The sequence below is a fragment of the Rhagoletis pomonella genome, unplaced genomic scaffold, assembly GCF_013731165.1.
Source record: "Rhagoletis pomonella isolate Grant_MI unplaced genomic scaffold, Rhpom_1.0 Rhpom_scaffold_00011, whole genome shotgun sequence".
Classification (NCBI taxonomy): Eukaryota; Metazoa; Arthropoda; class Insecta; order Diptera; family Tephritidae; genus Rhagoletis; species Rhagoletis pomonella.
The window spans coordinates 1,065,210-1,084,991 of NW_023458565.1; the positions used below are offsets into that span (position 1 = coordinate 1,065,210).

General features: G+C 34.5%; 3 protein-coding genes across 4 annotated transcripts in view; all 3 read right to left on the reverse strand.

Moving 5' to 3' along the window:
• Positions 1-19,782, reverse strand: part of LOC118747261 (arrestin domain-containing protein 17) — a 78,265-nt gene that overhangs the window by 57,010 nt on the left and 1,473 nt on the right. The gene's annotated exons all lie outside the window — the stretch shown is intronic.
• LOC118747257 (GPI mannosyltransferase 3-like) lies at positions 379-4,131 on the reverse strand. Its single transcript, XM_036481247.1, has 8 exons — positions 3,934-4,131; positions 3,230-3,456; positions 3,021-3,138; positions 2,321-2,670; positions 2,125-2,253; positions 1,816-2,070; positions 1,557-1,754; positions 379-1,489 (listed from the first exon to the last, which is right to left on the reverse strand). The coding sequence occupies exons 2-8, from the start codon at positions 3,355-3,357 to the stop codon at positions 958-960; spliced, it is 1,710 nt and encodes a 569-aa protein (XP_036337140.1). The 5' UTR covers positions 3,358-3,456; positions 3,934-4,131; the 3' UTR covers positions 379-957.
• LOC118747262 (glutaminyl-peptide cyclotransferase-like protein) lies at positions 10,065-12,922 on the reverse strand. 2 transcript variants are annotated; one of them, XM_036481261.1, is made up of 6 exons: positions 12,637-12,922; positions 12,458-12,574; positions 12,001-12,286; positions 10,734-10,868; positions 10,462-10,669; positions 10,065-10,381 (listed from the first exon to the last, which is right to left on the reverse strand). In XM_036481261.1, exons 1-6 carry the CDS (start codon positions 12,654-12,656, stop codon positions 10,200-10,202), a joined length of 948 nt encoding a protein of 315 aa, XP_036337154.1. In that variant the 5' UTR covers positions 12,657-12,922; the 3' UTR covers positions 10,065-10,199. The 2 variants fall into 2 exon arrangements, with proteins under 2 accessions (XP_036337154.1, XP_036337153.1); XM_036481260.1 differs by having other exon boundaries at positions 12,458-12,561; positions 12,637-12,920.

Below are 19,782 nucleotides of genomic sequence, written 5' to 3' on the forward strand. Positions count from 1 at the left end.
TAGCAGCTATTTGTAAGACTAGTTGTCTCTATTGGTGAACACTTCAAGCATGTGAGGAATACCGCGATAAGTAATCGATGGATCTGAAAATGCAATCGGCAAGCGGTATAATCGACAGCGAGTTTACATGCAGTTATATTACTTAAAGAATGTTCGAGATAAAAAATAAAAATAGCCTTATTTTCGGATCAACAAATAAAACTAAAACAAAATATTCTGCCTTATCCTAAGTTTCGCCTAAAAAAATTCACCGAAAATTTGTGATCCGCCCATGGAAACCAAGAGTGAAAAGTGAACCGGTTTGGGGAAAATGAAATTCACGATAAGGCTGATTAAAAAGTTTTTAATAAAAAATCACAGTTATTAACCCGTAAAAATTTTTCAATGAAAACCAAAGACTTGGTTAACTTTAGTTAAAAACTTTATTAAAATTAAAAAAGAAAACTAGATTTTATTATAAAACCAGTTTTTCATAGCCTAGTTACCAGATGTTATAAAAGTATCAACGTTATTCTAAAATTGCTTTTGCATAAACAAGACATTTCGGGTCAAATATTATAGTCTTATACTTGGCTGGACTTATAAATATACATACAAATGTAAGGTGGCCTGGATTTACTAGTAAACTTACTGATATATTTTTCATTGACGAGATATTGTAAAAGTCTGTATCAGTAAACACTGACAAATTACATGATAAATTATGTACTGAAATAAATAAACACAAAATAAGTCTTACAAATATTTGTATGTAAACATATGATCAAAGCTGTCTCTTGCACTACCTAGCCGCTGTTTCTTTCAGAAACAAAAATAATATAATTTTTTTATTTTTGTTGTATATTGCATGCGACTTTAAATCGGAAACCTTATTTTAAATAGATAGTAAAGTTTGAATAGTTCAAAATCATAAATAAATTATGATCAATTAAACCCAAACAAGCATTTTGTCTATGATCAATTGAACATATTGTGGGGATCCTCCGTGTCTTCTGCGCTGTTGACTTGGTTGTAAGGAACATCTTCTACTACTCTTGATCCCCTCGATGTAGCTTCATTTGACGTTTTGTACTCATCTCGATTGAAGGTATTTTCTTCTCCGGCACGTAGGCGTTGATATACTAGTATATTTTTGCCTATCCTATTTTGCATACTCTTCAGAAGGGCTTTAACATCTACTTCTTTCTCCTTCAGCAATCTTGACCATTCGCTCACGACCAGTTGAGGTGCAACATTTTCATTTATTTGTGCGTTGGAAATTCGATGCAATACTTTGTAGTTCATAAGAAACTCATTTATGACCGGAGCTAAAGGTTCGTAGAGCACAACGTGTGATGGCATAGCAGTACGCGGATATGAGGGAATATGAGAACGCAACCAATGCGTTGGCGACTCATAAAATTTATTGGCCTCATCAACATAATTAGGTTTATTTTGTAAATTAGGCTCACAAGTTAGAAAACGCATGGTTACATTTTCATGAACATGGCTGCAAATTAAATAAGAGTCACAATACAGATTCATTTAATGGTACAAAATTACAAAAAAAAACCAACCTATAAAACGGCGTAGAATGGCATGGCATTAGAAAGAGTATGCTGGCGCGGTGTTCGTTTTCATCTCGATAATCCCTAGCAATCTGTTGAACACTTGTCATCACTTCTAGTGGACCCTTCTGGTGGACAGTGCTTAAGTACCATGCGGGCAATGCATTACCAAAAACTATTACCAGTGCGCTCAGCCAAAGCATAAATCTGGTGTAAATAGATCTAGTTAATCTATGCACTTCAATTTTACTAAAACAACAATATTCACCTGGAAGCATTGTAACTCCAACGGGTTAGTGTATCAGCAGTAATGTAGAGACATAGAGGTAATAAAGATGACACAAAACGAAATTCTTTATGTTCAACAGTGCTTAGTACAACCAAAGAAAGTAAAATGGTAATAAGCAACTGCTTGCGTACCGGATAATTTTGTTTATGACGAACGGTATCCATTACTCCAAAAATAAATGGTAATGTATTTATGCCCAAAACAGTTGGCAAACCAACGGTGAAGTACCAATACCTAAAGTAATAAGAATTTATAAATTATGAGGTTACCGATTAACAAACCTCTTACCATGGATGAGAGCCGTAGAAACTACCAATGTTATGCAGCACATTATATTTGAAGAATTCATATGGAGTAACTATCAATCTACCGTGCCAGTAAGTATCGATACCGACACAAACTCCTCCAACTAAAAGCCTTTTGGAAGTCAAGAGAGAATTTATTAAGTTTTGAAATGCTTGCTTGATTTTTTGATTCAAATTACCCAACAACCAAAAAATGTTTAAGAATAAGATCGCTTGTTGGCAAACGGCTCTTTCGTAAATGATAAATGCTCAAAGGTATCCAAATAACAGCGGCGGTCGGTCTCAAGAAGCAGCAGATTGCAGCAAACCACAAATATGTTGTGCTTTCTCCACTCCATGGGAAGTAACTCAATGCGATTGTTGTCAAAGAGGTTTCTAGAGTATTAGATAAAGTCCGCGAACCGGTGTAGAACCAAAACCATGGGACAAGGATTAAAAATAGGCCCCATTTCTTTTTGCCAGACCAAACAAAGAATCTGTAGTCTGAATAAGCCGATAACGTGCCTTGCAAAATACGCGGCAAAATCACCTATGGAATACATACACAAATGGAAATTTTATTATATAAAAACAATAAAATAAATATTTACGTAATTAACCTAAGGGATTATATATAGAGAATTATTTCAAAATTTAAATTTTGTGGGAGAACGCAATCAATTCGTATACATAGCTGGTGTAAACGTAGTAATTTTTAAGCAAAAAACAAAACCGACTTCATATTCTCATATTTTTTATGATCCAATGATCGGATCTAAGGTACCACCTTTCCATTAAAAAAAATTCAGATCAAGAAATTGGTTAACGTGGGTTAGTTATCTGTTAAGACTGAAAATATTCTTACTATGAAATAAAATATGTAAATTTAGACCAACTTACCAACAGTTGTGCCGTATCTAAATTAAGCAATGCTAATGCCTTGTAAATGCCCGCAATTATTACTGGGTAAAGATAGCTACGTAATCCTTGAACCCATTCCCATGTCAAGTAACCATAACTATATGAAATAAACAAGTATTAATTAGAAGTTGAGTACGTATTTAAATAAATTCTAAAATTCATGAACATACTTAATATAAATTACTTACCCGAAAGTTAGCTTATGAGCTACCTCCAGACTCTGCCAGTATTCATCTGGAACATAGTACGTTTGCACTATAAACACCGATGCAAGTCGCACTACCAGTATTATCAGAAACACCAGCAGCAAATTCATCTTATCCCTGATATTCAAATAGTCTCTTGTTTAAAGCAATGAGTTTACTTTACGTGAAGTCGAAAGCGCCCGGATTTACGTAAGGTATCAAAATATAAACTAATATGTAAAATGAATTAAAAATAATCAAAATATTAGTTCGAACTTAGGGCCATTTACATAGTGAATAGTTAACTCATATTCGGCAGTTAACTTTCGTACTTTGAACTGAAATTCTGTAATTAACTGCCCAGTGAGAGTTAACTCATCACTATTAAAACTGGCCTTAGAAATTATGCTTGAAGTTAACATTCGTATAACTAATCACAGCTTTGATCAAAGTTAACAAAAAGATGAAACGAAGCGTGAAAATCGTTCTCTGTGGGAGTCCGACTCCTGCTGGCCAGATTTTCTCTATCTCAAGACAAACTTAGGCAATATATGAGAAATTCGTGGATTTTGAATGTTTTATTTGAAATACACAATTTATGACCACATTAAACGTTCTAAATTTTGTTTCCATTTGATAAATTTTAGCTTTTTCACTGCCGCCAAATTAACATAACCTCAAAAAGTGATATGCAAACTATTACCTACCTGTCTTTTATATTCTTAAATGCAGCATCCGTGGCTAGATACATAACATAGCTCTTTTGCCAAAAATTTATCTTTAATGATTAAACATTATTGGGTCAAATATCTTTATTTTGCTCTGTTAATTCGCTGATTACGGAATGACTAAAAATAACACAACAAAACCTGTCACGAACTCAGCACCAAAATAAAATCACTAGAAATGGTTGCTAAGCATGCTGTGACGTCATTAGTGAAATCGCCGATAAGCGTCGATATCAATCTGGTTAGCGATGGGTCATTGCTTACCATAACGGCGTAACTTCATATAGCGCGTACCCATAGCCCAGCTTTCAATTTGGAACTATGTAACAGAGATACAACTTATACCATGTGCTGACCGACAACGAAAACACTTTGAAAACGAGTTTTGGGGTTGTGGGCTGAAGGCTGTTCACACCAGCTGTAAGTGTCTTTGCTGACATTTCTTACATCCTTTGTTTACAGTTTTGCTACAAAAAGAAAAAAAATCTAAATACTTTTCTTTAATTTTATTTTCATTAACAACCTTTTTCTTTTGTTATTATTTTAATTTGGCCAGCCAATTACCAATAAAACCGAACTGGCGTATTAAAGATGGTAAAATATGACTTCCACTTCGATATATATATCTAAAAGTATGTTTATATAAATATAATCTCAATCAAAGCTCGTTTTTTAATCACCCCGTTTATACAGGCAAATATCAGATTATTAGATGTCAAATTTTTTATGCTTTTATGCCAGTTTTTCAGTGCCAGTTTAAATTTAGATTAAGTAAACCGAGTTTAAATTGAACAGCGGGCTGACATTTGATTGGCTGATCTTAGTTTAAACCAGCCAGATCGGGCGTTTAAACTTAGTTTAAACCACAGCTGTACACTGAAAAACTGGCCTTATATTCACATCTCACGGAAATGTTAAGTTCCTTCTCTGTGCCACCGTGATCAGTTTTATCTGCTATATCAAGCAATTTAAATATATTTTAATTTAATATTTGTTTTAAAATACCTTTACTAACCTCTTTTCCTTGATAGCGTCCATTTTTTTACCTTCCTTTTATTAGCTCGGGATGTAACTATGTAATATTGATGCGCCTAAAAGATGCAGCGATTTCTATTCTCAAGTCACATACCTGATGACAGTACGAATGACAATTATAATAGAGAGGTTTTAGTTTTTTAAACTATAATTTTATTACTTTTTCATTTGGCATTTCTCCTCTTCTTCGCAAAAATAATCGACAAATCTAGGTTGGACACCGAAAAGTTATCTGTTTAATCTGAGATTATTTTATAATTACAAGTTTGTATCATGAACCAAAAATACAAGATCACGCCTTCTTCTTAGTAGCCCGTTATAATCGCATTTAGGAAAAAAGTTGGGCGACTTTGACATTAGCCGTTTATTTACATTTGTACGTTGGTTACAATTTGGCGGTGGCTTTTTACTGCAGTTTTCTTAATTTTCGCTTGTGAAAACGTGTGCACACATAAGGTAAAGAATAAGTTAACAAAACGACATGATTTATAGAAGAATTTGCGTAATAAAAATGATTATTCATGCTTTTAACATTTACGCGTTTTTTTTCGTTCTCTTCGTTGTCTACTACTTACAACAAAGATGGCGTCTAAATTTCAGCAGCTAGAAAATAACTTTTTTCTTCCTTTCCTTAAGTCGTGATCTTGTGTCTTTCGTTCATGGGTTTGTATAGTAACTTCTCCAGAAAACATTGCAGCGAGAGCGTAAAAGCAAAATAGAGCGTAAAATTGAGAAGAAGAGAAAACTAGCAGAAAAAGTTATTGAACGCAAAACTAGTAAAAACTTGCAAGTGAATAGCTGTTGCCCCCATTTGATATACTGCTGTAAACATTTTACTATTTATAAATCAATTTTAAACGCTTTGCTTTTCACACAAGCACTTACACAGTCTAGTACATCACTAATATTTTGATTTACAATGGCCCGTAGTCATAGTCAAAATAAAGTCGACTTTAAAGTTAGTTGCAGGTTTTTGACATAATTTTCAATGGGATATCTGTCAAAAAAGCTGCAACTAACTTTAAAGTCGACTTTATTTTGACTATGACTACGGGCCATTCATTTTACTTTTGTTTGTGCTAAACCAATTCAACAAATGGCGGCTTTTGACATTTATTCTTCTTCTTCTTCTGCTAGCTAATTTCTGCTAGTAAAAATTTCACTTGCAAGAATTTGCAGCTCTCCCGTGTTGTTACGCTTTCGATTCAGTGCTCTCTTGCAAATTTTTTGGGCTATCATACACTTTTCCAGCAGGTTCCAGTGCAACTTAGTACTGACTATTGGTTACTATACAAGCCTTACATTAGTGGTATTCATCTGAACCGATAACTTTATCAAGCAGATATTGGCTTTGTTTCTTTTCTAACAGATAATTTTCAGGAAGAAGAAGAATGAGAAAATTTAAAGAATTACGCTCACAGAGAGCGAAATAACGAACAAGTAAAGAAACGTAAAACTAGCAAGTAATCAGCTGATCGGTGTATTTGACTATTGAAAATATTTGGCGCGTATTTTTGTTTATCAATTTTGACAGCTGATAGTTTCAGCTAGTAAAAATTTTACTAGCAGAAAGTAGCAGGAGAGCCAAACAAAGAGCGTAAGAACGAGAGAGAGCTGCTAGTTTCTGCTAGTTTTTTGGGTTAAGAAACGTTTTTCAGTAGAAATTAGTGATAATTATCTGTTAAAGCTATTCTTATAAGCACTCTGTTACATGAACGCCCCATACTCTCCTTCCGTTTACACTTGCGACAATAGTCGTGTTTTCTTTGATTATCGAGCTCAGTATCAGTAATTTTATATTACTAGCATGAGGATTAAGAAATTTTAGAAATTACCAATAAACCTGTGGCACGAGAACGAATCCTCTCTGTAGTTTAAATTTGGCCACCCCAGGGAGTTGGATAGAGTTAGGCCAATAACTTCCTGTCTTCTAGAAGTAAGAAATAAAAGGTTTGGAGCACTTAAATCCTGATAGCACAAGTTTGGTAGCTATAAATTAGGAAGGCACTGTAAGACAAGCTCTTGGTCTTCATCTAAAATGATAAAGGGATAAATTGCTTAAATTTATCAGTTTATCCGCATTCTTTCATGAACGCACCTTGGTAAATAATTGCATAAATTATTTAACTTATATGGCTGGTTACGTTTTTATTCTTACCTCGTCTTACCTGATGGAAAGCTCTCGACAGAAGACCCCACCACCGTTTCCCCTCTCTAGAAGTTCCGCCCGGCCTAATCCTCCCTTGAGGGAAAGTGGGCAGAGGAAAAGCTCCTTGGAGCCATTTCGGTGGTGCAGTAATCTGTGCGATCAGGGATGAAATCAAAGCCCCCTAGAACTCCAGAGTGTCCAGTCCTTAAGTCGGTCAACCAATCGGTTTCCCTGAGTCTAATCGCCGAGTCAATAGGCACTACATTCAGCAATACGTCCAGTGTTAATGTGGGGGTTGTCCACAGTGCTCCACTAATACCATTTAAAGCAGTCCGTTGTACTCGCTCCAGCTGCTTAGCTAGTGGTAGTGGGTTCCCTGAGCCTAGGGCGCCATAAGACTTATTTTGCTTGACTACGGTCTCGTAGAGCCAATAGACAACTTTGGGAAAAATACCCCATATCTTACCAATAGCTCCCTACAGCAATATAAAACCACTGATACCTTCTTTGCCCTTTCCTCGATATTTGGTCTCCACGACAACTTCCTGTCAAAGATCAAGCTTAAGTACTTGATCCTGTCAGACAGCTCTAAGCGCTGACCTCCAACTGTGGGAGGAACAGCGTCGGGGATTTTATATTTTCCAGTGAATAAGACCAGTTGTCTCTTACTGCGGTTGAGGGTGAGGCCACCTTTGGTCGCCCAGTTAGTAACTATGTTAAGATACCGTTGAGTCAGTTCATAGAGCGGGTTCAGGTACTTACCTTTAACGATAACTGCAACATCGTCTGCGTAGGCCATTACCCGACAGCCGTGTTTCTCCATCTCCTCTAGTATATCGTTTACCATGACGACCCAGCAAGGGTGAGAGGACGATGGCACGAAACGTTCGAGCCCTCCTGCTTCTGAGAAAGCCGGGTAAAATACCGTATAAAGCTTGACAGAAACGGCCCTACCCTCACTTACACTCGCTCCGCCTGAGATCCCGATCGAAACCAGAGTAGCCGTGGAGCAAGAAGCCAGTTTTGAAAAGGCCATCTTATTCCTAACCTGCCACCTTTTCATGGGCGCAAAAGTGAAATCGGCCTTCTCCGGACAAACTCCCGCTAAGCCCGCATTCCCGGCAGCGGCGGTAACACCCGCTCGCGCGTCATCAATACGTTTTGAGAGAGCATCGGGATAGGTAGTAAAGGGCAAAGCCACTAGACTCCTACTTGTGCATCTCCCACCAGCAGATTTTGGTACTCCTGCATCTCACAAGAGGCTACTGATTTCCGTAGAAGAAATAACTGTGGACAGTGTTCCTTTTGGGAGAAGCAGTAGCAGGAGGATTGACGGCAGCCACCAACTCCTCTGCTTTCTCCTCTGCCAAACTTAAGCCAAACTTACCCCACTTTCCTTTCCACCAAGAAGCGCTCTCGCGTGTAGGCACTAGAGACTTGTGTACAATTTTGGTATATTACAATGGGCAAAAATCTCAACCCAATCGCTTTAAAAACTAAAGAGTTGAGAGCATTTATAGGTGCCAAGGTACACTCAAAGGACAGTTTAAGAAATTATAGGATCAAAGTAAAAGTAACAAAGGCGGGAATGTAAAATGATTTGCAAACTTTACTTTAAACTAGAGAATGGATGGTCATCGTATATGACTCATATACCCAATTTTTATTCGCAGTATAAATATGAATACTTTTTATCATTATGGTACAAGTTTATCACCTGGTATACAAACAAACACCTGCATGCAGGTATATGTATACGAGTGATCCAAGTAAACTAACCTAACGAATTTATTGCCTTAAAAGGACCTATTTACTGAGAAGAAAATTCCCCAATTTGGAAAAATTTGTATTCCAATTTTCAAAGGTATCAAAGGTATAAAGACCATGTAAAAAAATTGTTTTCATTAAAAATGTTATAACTATTTAGCCCGTAAGTATATACATTTTTGACTCTATCAACTAATCCACTAGAGGGTAATTTTTTTGAGAATTTAATGCCTTACAAGAATATACCAAGAAAAAATTTTTATCTTAAACGATTCAATAGTTATAACTAGGGTTCGGAATCTCATGCAAATGCATGTTTTTATTGGGCATCTTCAAATGGAAATGGTTAAGTTATCTTTACGAATCATGAAATTTCCTTTAAAATGGCATTCAATCGTTAGTGCATATTTTGCAGTAAATGCATGATTTTGCATATTTTGCAAAAAATATCTAATTTTGCACATTTTGCGACTGTCCAGACCTCGCAAGGATGAGGCTAAAGACACTCTGCAAGCCATTCCTGCAGAATGTTTTACAGTGAAGCTGCCTCGCTGTAGCTTGCACGAGTTGTGGAATCCAAATGGCAAACTTCTCAAACTATTAAACCAAGGCGAATTTATACAAGGTGGTGTTGGCAGAACAAAAACAAAAATTACAATAACAAATTATACGCACATTGACAATCAGTACAAAATGAAATTACAACAAACACATCATTTTGACAAAAGGCACAAATTCGTCGTGAAATCAGCGGCTCCATTAACACCACCTTGTATAGATCTTGTATTAAACTGTCAGTGTTTCTATTTACACAAGATTGTAACTGACTGCTTGATTATAAACAAATTTTCTACATAAATATGTATGGTATTTTGAAGTCAATTGATTTCGTTATTTTCTTGTTAAAATGGATGTGTTAGTTATTTTTGTACCGACAATAAAATATTAGGAAAATCTTTTTTTTTTTATTGCATATTTTACTTCTCTAAAGCGCATATTTTCGATTTTTTAGTGCATGAGATTCCGAGCCCTAATTATAACATTTTTAATAAAAACACATTTTTTACATATTATTTACAAGACAATTTTCAAATGCCCACCGACACCTTTCAAATTTGAATAAAAATTTTTCCTAATAGGACAATTTTCTTCTCAGTAAATAGCTCCTTTTAAGGCCATAAATTCGTTAGGTTAGTTATTTTCGATCACCCTAATGTATGTACATATATTCGGGTTAAAAAGATTGAAAGTAAATTTAGCAGATACTCGTATACTATTTATAGTGAATTTATTTCTAACTAACTGTTCCGCGTAAATTCACCTGATCCGTATGTCTCTGTAGATATTCGTAAACAAAAGCACGGAAAACCTTATTAAAATTACGAATTGATGGCCAATGCAAATTTGCGGCATTATCGTTCGGAGTATGCCACTGTGGCGGGAACGGTGTGGTTATCAGATGCAAAATCGGCACATCTGAATTAAAATAATCAAATAAAGCAAGCAAAAGTAAGTACAATATAAAAAATAAAAATAAATAAAAGAATATGACGCACTTTGTTGGAGAAAAGGTCGGTGATCGTCATCGACAAATCCAGATGATGATCGTTTCATGAACATTAAATTGTGACCCTCGAGCTGATGAGCAGCTGACAAAGACAATTCGATTTCAGACAAACTGTGATGCAACCCATCAGTGTTCGGATAAAAACTATAAAATTTGGGATTAGCTGCACCAATTAAATCGAGCAACACTAAAACTTCCTAAAATAAAAAAAAACGATTAAAAGAATTAGGAGAAAAAGAAATTTTTTAGTTCGTGACTTACAATTCTATCAATACTTCGCCCCGAACCAGTTGACGAACGAGTATTGGACAATTTGGCTGCTAAGTGACGTGCGCCATAGATTGAATCGTTATCTGACCAATCCTTGATAGCCTCTTCGCCATCGAAAAATATCATCTACATACATACATAAATGTTTATTATTATACTGCGGAAGTTTATGCAGAAAACGAAGAGTAAATGTACGTAACTATTAGCAAAATAAATACATTTTTATACACTTTGTTTATAGTTATGGTTTTAGGCTTCGTTTTCTGCGTAAAAATTCGCGATGCTTTCATAATTTAACACTTTGATCGTTTTCTGGAAAAACAATTTGTATCATAAGCAGGAAATCTGTATTCCTGGTAATTGTACTCATTTCAACTTTGTTTGGCAATTATAACAAGAAAAAATTCACTATGTGACTAATTAATGAACCAAGGATTTTTTTTCAGTTTTAACATTCTTCCAGCAAACGATGCTTATGTACATTAGGGTGGTAAAAAAAAAAATAATGCTCTCACCCCCTAGAATTGTCCTTTACCTGACTTCAAAAAGTATTTAGAGGTCGTTCAAAGTTTTCCATGTATTTTATATGGGGGAAAAATCGTAGAAATTGTATAGAATTCTTGAAAATCAAAATTTTTTAACCGGAAAACTCTGTTTCTCTTCAGGAGACTTTCAATAATAATAATAACCAATTGCTTATTTAACAATTTTTTTAAGTTACCTCTTTTTATAGATCGCCCCAAAAAAATGCAATGGGGGGACCAATAAAAAATCGCTAGTATTAAAAAAATGGTAAACTTAACAATTGGGAGAAACAGAGTTTGTCGATCGAAAACATTAGGGCTGTTCAGGATCTTGTGCATATGTTCTTGAATTTTGCATACTCGTTTCATTTGTAAATTCCCAACAATAAAATGTACACTGCTGCCATGGCAGAAAGCAAAAAATTTGCAATTACAATTCCAAATGCAAATCCACGACCAGACCATTTCAACAACATCCTGATTTCCACGAAAAATTGTTTTTCCCATATCAAACACATGAAAACTTTGAGCGCTCTGAGCGACATCTAAATATTGCTTGATTTCGAAATAAAAAAGGGTGTTCGATAAAGAACAACCCTAGGGGGAGGGGCGGCGTGAGAGCATTCAAATTAGACTTTACGTTTATGAACATGCATTTTTGGACCACCCTAATGTACATACATATGTCCGTATGTATGTATACATATGTATGAATGTATTTATGTAAATATTACCATCAATCCGATGTCTTTGCGATTTTTAAACCTTTGTTGAAGATACTTTGATAGAGTCTTGGCGGTATTTAACATGATAGCACAAGGTACCGCTGAATCTGTAGCGGCCACAAAACCAGGATCATTTTTGAAGTACTTGCTGTCATAATGACAAGCTAGCGCCAAGAAATCGGTTGCACTGGGGTTTAAAACGCCAATAATATTAGTAAAGGTAACGTTGCCAAATATGGGTATCTTCTGTGCAAATTGATCAAGTTCCGTGGTAAAGCCGAGTGTTTTGAGTTCCCTTTCGAAGAAAGATTTAAATAAATAACACACATACACATACATAGATATTTAATAGGTTAGTAGATTGATAAAACAAAACAGGAGGAAACCTTATTTCCTGTACAAACTTAAAATTTAGCGTACTAAAAGTTCATTCAAAACTAAATATGTATGTAAATACGATAGTCACCTTTTTATAAAATTTTCTACTTCAGTATGGCCAGGTGTACCCACCACACGCGGACGCATAATACCGGCCAACACACGTTTAAAGTGTTGATTGTCATCTGGAAACTGCACAAAAACACTAATGCCATTAAAAGCTATATACAATATAACACACAATCAAGTTTTTTGTATTCAACCAACTTGTGTGACGTTCCATGCATAAACAGTCCAGATCAGCAATTGAATGAATAGACCAGAAATCCACATAACATTGAGCATTGTATTTATTTTCAATGCTTAACACCAAAGTACATAAAATAAAAACAAGTTGCTTTTCACCGTTAAATTGACTAACGCTCACGAAAATATCCGCCCCACTTTTAAGTGATCACCAACTTGTAAATGCCAGCGGCAACTAAAAAAAGCGTACCAAACAAACTTTAATCCAAGCGCACTGCGAAAAAAGCTTTTCGATGACAACAAAACAAAAACATATTTGCTAAATGGTAAACTAAAATTAACTAGCTTTTAGAGTTACTCTGACTTCGTAAGCAAATTGAGACTCACATTTTTCAAAGCGGTTGTTATGTATATACTTATATGTATGTATGTATAATATGTGCATTAGGGTAGGTGCGGCGATAATCACTGCTAGAATAAATAGCGTAGTAATTTCAACAAACCTTGATATAATTACCATTTTTTATAAGACATTAGGGCTGTTCAGGATATTGTGAAAATGGTCGTGGATTTGTATTTGTATTTGCATTTACAAATTTTATGCTTGCCACTATGGCAACCTTTGCATTTATGTCATGAAAAGCTCAACAAATTTTCTGAAAAAATTATTCGTTTTTATGGTCAATTCAAATATCTGAAATTGCAAATTTTAACAGTTTGTAAAGTACTTATAGCTCATTGTCTAGTTTATATAAGTATGTGCATGCATATAAGAATTCGAAATATATGCACCTTATTTTGGTTTTACAAGTTTTTTTTTTCAGCACTTAAACTTATAAAATTCGTTGTTTTTATTAAAATTGCGGTAAATTTATAACAATAAATTTTCTACTTAAAAAAAAAAATCTAGCTCTTCATTTTAGCTACTATTAGTATTATTTAGCTCTTTTTTCGGCCGTTTTAGCTCTAAACGAAAATTTTCTCTGCCAATACTGGTATTGTGTGAAAGACTGAAGCACACCGTTAATGAACTGATTGGGCCTTATCAGTGTGGCTTTAGACCTGGTAAATCCACCATAGACCAGTTATTCACAATACGCCAAATCTTGGAAAAGACCCGCGAGAAAAGGATCGACACTCACCACTTATTTGTCGACTTTAAAGCCGCTTTCGACAGCAACAAAAGGAGTAGCCTATACACCGCTATGTCTGAATTTGGCACCCCCTCACAACTCATACGGCTGTGTAAAATGACGTTGAGCAATACCGCCAGCTCCGTCAGAATTGGGAAAGAACTCCCCGAGCCGTTCGCCAGCAAACGGGGTTTCAGACAGGGCGACTCCCTTTCATGTGATTGCTTTAATCTGTTGTTGGAGAAGATAATAAGAGCTGCAGAACTGAACAGCTCAGGAACAATTTACTACAAGAGCGTGCAATTGCTGGCTTATGCCGATGACATCGACATCATCGGTAACAAAAACCGCCTGTTCTGTACAAAAAAAGTCTGTTCTGTTCTGTAACAAAGTTCTATGGGGAAAGCTGTTGAATAATATTTTTACTATGGTGAGAGAGTTTTGCCAATTTGCTGTGTGAAATGAAATCTTTTTTGACAGCATTAAATTCTTGATAACTGCAGATTTATGCGGCATAAAATATTACAAATCGAAGTGAAATTAGTATTTAAGGAAAACATCTACCATCGCTGAGCGCAATTCATCAATTTAAGCTTTTATTTAACGACAAATTTCACACATCAACAATCTTTCCGATTGTCAAAATTTTTTTATTCATTTGTCAAAAATTTCACTAGCCTCATAAGCTACTGAAATTTTATTCACCTCCTGGTTGTCAAAAATTTACTCGCCGCGAACTTTGTTACCGATTCACACACGCTCTAAGTATGTATTGTATTCTACAAAGAATTACAAATAATTTGATACCTTAGCAAGAATTAGCCAACTTTTAAAGATAAAATATTCTGCGACCTTGAGCGTCATTTTTATTTCGAAAACATCTTAATTAAGGGCACATTTGGAAAATACGTCGTAACGATCTAAATATTTTTGTAACTACTAGTCCTTATAACGTTACATATACTTAAGAAATGCTTCAAAAAAATGTACTCTAGAAATGTGTAAAAACCATGATCTACTTTCTTTAATGGTGCTCCTTCTTGTAGTCAGACTATTTCGAGCGAGGTATCAAAAAAACTTTTCGAAAAAGGTTCTGATAGTTGCTACAACTTAATTGGAGCCTTCTAAATTCAATGGTGTCCCCAGAATTGCCCGATTGCCTCCACTTTTCTAGATAGCGGTACTTGAAACTTTGCTTAGATTTTAACTATTTTATAAAAAAAAACTACCTCTGTTTTGAGGAGTTTTTACTCAAGCTTTGCACACGATTGTCTAACATTTGAAGCACTTGATGAAAATGCATTAGCCTTATGTTTATCGATTTATTAAGAGATTACGAATAGAATCATTTATAAAACATAGGTGTGTCCACAAATTAAAAAATTAAACTTTTTGTTTTGAAAGTGTACCTTTTTTTTTAGATTTGTCCATATACATGAATTGTTATGTGAATATTTTATGGTTTTTACGCGTTCTGCATACAAAGTTTCTTTGTTCTTAAATCACTTAGTACTTGATCATGCTTCTTGGTTCGATCAAAACAGTGTTAACTACTACATACATATGTACATATGAATATACTTATATATGCACGTACATATATGAGACTTTTAGAATGGCTGTAAATATTTACATACTCATATATACATATGTGTATGTACATACAAATCGTCAATTGGCGCTTAATGCCTCGTATCTGTCGAATGCAAAGCAGTTGCCTCTTAAAAGTTATTGGATAAGCAATTTTTTATGCCGCTTATAAGAGTTTTGTCCCAACTTTTATTTTTCGCAAAAATAATTACCTGTCTCCTTTCTTTATATTGCCTGATAACTTTTGTAAGGCCGTTCTCACAGTGGAGAGTTAACTCACATTCGGCAGTTAGCTAGCAAATTTTTGTACTGAATATCTATAAACTGTGAAATTGGCACTCAATGAGAAATATGTTTTTTTGCTCGTCATCCTTTTTAACGAGAGTATACGTCATCAAAAATGTCCTTATGCAAATAGTTTTTTTTACTCATATTTGGCAGTTAACTTACAATTTTTGTTCTGAAAATCTGTACTTAACTTCCGAATGTGAGTCAACTCTCCACTGCGAAAACAGCAAGAGGACGGCATTTCATTTTAAAGCTTAATATCCGGCTCTCAAGAGAACGGTCAAGAAAAAAATTGCTATTATGTGTTATAGCACCTGTAATATAAAATTGCACAAAAAAGTTATATATCATTTAAATAAGAGCAAGAGGAGGACTACGTCTATATTTTTAGGTTTTTAGTTATTAATATGAAATAATTAAATATAATTTTTCACCAAAGGACGTATTTCGAACTTCGAAGGCCCATATCTCGATTTCGTAGGCTAACTTCGAAAAAAGGAGCAATTACTTTTTTACCTATGACTCAAAAAAAATTGGTTTAGTCCAATACCCATAAAAAAGTTGATTTTGCCGTACAGTGTATACAGTGTATTTGATCAAAGAGCTGGAAAAACGCAAAACTTGTAATGTCGAGCATCTAAAAATGAATTGAGTTAGTTCAAGTCTTAATAAATATATGTAAGTCAAGATGTGCAAAAGCTAGTAGAATTGAAAAAAAAAAACGGAATAAATAGCGTCTTGCGACATGCAAACGTCTTATGTCAAAAATTAAACGCGGCCGACCGGTTACTTCTTTTAAAACTTTCTCGGAAAATACCGAAAATCCACTTCAGTTTCAGAATAAGTTTGCCCCATACACCAGAAATAATATCCCTTGCAGAAATAATATCCCTTGTCAAAATTGTTTTTCTTTTCCAATAGTAGAGATTTCTAGAAGGTCTAATAGCTTAAGGCAGTTATGAGGGTCCCCTGCCCCAGTGTGCGTCGACTGAAATACCGAAAATAAAACCACGCCGATATATGTATGTACATATGTATATTTTGTATTTATTTACTTGACAACAAGTGTCATATATTAATGTATTGTTCTTTAGTAGTGTTACAAATGGGATTTAAAAGTTATAATCAGGTACTTTAAGATTAAAGTAGCTGACCAATTAAAAATGTTTTAAATGTACGTAGTAGCAGAATAGGTTCAATATGATTTTCCACTTTGACAGTTTGTTGTTTTTAATTACCCCAAATGTTGTGCACGATTAAATCGTATTGTTTTCTAATTCTATGAAAACAAAACCTCAACAAAGACTAAAGACAGTGGTGCCGTTATTGTTATTTTTGGTGTTGTTCGTTTTGTGAATTTAACTAGCATTAACATATAAATATATTTATAAAGTTATATGTAGTGGAAAACTATGTTGAACCTATTCTGCTGAAGTATGTGCTGTATATGTAAGTATGTGTAGTTACAATTTGCACTCTCCCCTAAATGACGTACATGCATATATGCATTTACTTAAACAAGTGTGTACACATTTGCGAACAATTACTTCAAAATCAACATATGTATTTAATTTTAAGTTTGTTTAGTTATGTAACTACACATAAAATTTAACTTAACTTTAAAAATTCCGACTGCATCTTTTTATATTTAACATAACTATGGGCGAATCCGAGAAATAGTCAATCAAAATCTGAAAAATACATGCAATTCAAATTCTAGTGTTTTTTTGTGTCGAAAATGGCATAGTACAACATATTGTTATTTCATAATTTCTTTTCACACTTATTTGAGAAATCTGATTTGCGACTCTTACTTCTTGAAACAAAGCTCCAAATAGCCTTGGTTTTAAGCACTGTATCTTTTAATAAAATACAACAATATCGCTTTAAACAAATCAATTTTTTCAACGGACGTAACGTAACGTCCCGAACGCACATATACAATTGTTTTGAAGTTAATCCAACATTTAGTTTGGTTTTATAATACATATTGTTAACTTCATTATTTTTTCTTCAAATTATTATTTTAGATTTTGTTCTTCATTCATTACAATTTGCGCAAATCGGTTGACTTTGATGGTCATATTAAAATCGCTTCCTTTTTCAGTAACGTCCGAACACAAACTTCGAAGGAAAATACACAGACATTGATTCAAATTCAAATTTCCATTTTTTTTTCTAATAAGTACTGCTGTAAACCTTCCCTTATACCACACAAACATTTTAAGTTATAATTTTTATTTTCGGAAAAAAAGTTAAAAGAAGCGTCCGAACGTAACGTCCGCAACGTTAGGATTTGCCCATATATGTAACTTATACTTTTTTTGTTAAAAATCTATTGTATATGACTGTCTCAAAAACTGTAAAAATTTGGTTTATGTTTCTCAGTTTTCAATGAACACTCACAGAACTTGATTAGTGGAAATTAAATTTTTCGTACATAAGTACGTATGTATTTGTATGTATGTACTTATGTAACTATATCTCCTGTGATAGCACAGAAACCAGTAACTTGTTTTTTTTGTAAACTGGAGTTTTCTTTCCATTAATATTTGTTGCCTTGTTGTATTTCAATTTTACTTTATGGCACCTAGAAACAAGAAAACGGATAGCAGTGCGTAAAAGGATTTTTTTTCAAGAGTTCGAAAATAGAAAGTCCAACCAAACCAAGTACTACTAGTTAAATTCTGTGTGAATCGTATCATAGCAAAACAATAGGACTGCTCAATGAATACACCAGAGTACTCTAGTCCAGCAAATAGTGTTCGATGAAACTTTTTTCCACTAGGCTATTCTGAACTGTATTTATACCCGAGCGCACTTGTGCACAAGGGTATATTAATTTTGTTCACATAACGGTTGTTTGCAACAGCCAAAACGAATCGAGCTAGATGTAGAAAAATGTATACATAAATGATCAGTATGAAAAGAGAAATCGATTAAGCGGTGACTGTCTGTCCGTACGTCCGTGTACACGATAACTCGAGCAAAAATTGAGATATCTCAACGAAATTTGGTATGTAGGTTTCCATTAATCCAAGGTAGGTTGGTATTGAAAATGGGCGAAATCGGATTGTAACCACGCCCATTTCCCATGTAACGGTAATTTCCAGAAATACGAAAACTGCGATATTTTAGTAACTACTGAAGATAATTCACTCAAAATTGATATTTACAATAATTTTCAGACGAAAAATAGGAATATTATAAATTTTTAGAAAATGGGCGTAGCCACGCCCACTTATGTTTACATGTGTATATCTTGGTAACCGCTGCACCAATTTCTTCCAAAACTTGGCACAGTTGTTGGCTTGGTACAGTATACTAAATGGCCGAAAATTTAAAAAATCGGACAATAACCACGCCCACATCCCATATAACGGTAATTTAGAGAAATACAAAATCTTGGATAAATCAGTAAATATTAAAGCAAATTTATTCAAAATTGATGCTTGCAACAACTATTTACCAAGAAATACGTTTATGATAAAATTTTGGAAAATGGGCGTGGCTACGCCCACTTATGATCACATATATGTATATCGGTAACCGTTCTACCAATTTCTACCAAACTCGGTATTTTTATTGTGCTTAGCACATAAAAGAAAAACGTTGAAAATTATTGAAACCGGACTAAAATTACGGCTTTTCATATAACGGTAAATTTCAGAAATGCTTGAAACTGCAATATTTCGAAATTTAAGGACGCTAATTTACTCAAAATTGATACACCCCGGCTTACCATCTAGCGGTAGCTTTCGGAAAGGTGAAAAAAAATATATTTAATACTTGCGCCGGGTATTTAATGTTCGGCTCCACCCGAACTTAGACTTTTTTACTTTTTTTATTTCAAAATAAAAAAAATAAGGATATATTTTTTTCGTTATAGAACAATCCCTGGGGGTGAGAGCATAAAAATAATAATATAATAGGGGTATTCTCGAAGTCTTGCACGATGCACGGATTGCACGAAATGCAAAAATACTATTCCTAATTTCGAACAGTACGAGAGCACCCCATTGCAAAGTGGTAGAATGCATGGGTAGCAAGCAGCGAAATTATGTATCAAATACAATAACAAGAGACAGCAGAAAAAAATGAAGTGAGCAAGATGAGAGGAATGAGAGAAATATGTAGCAATTCCAACAACAAAACA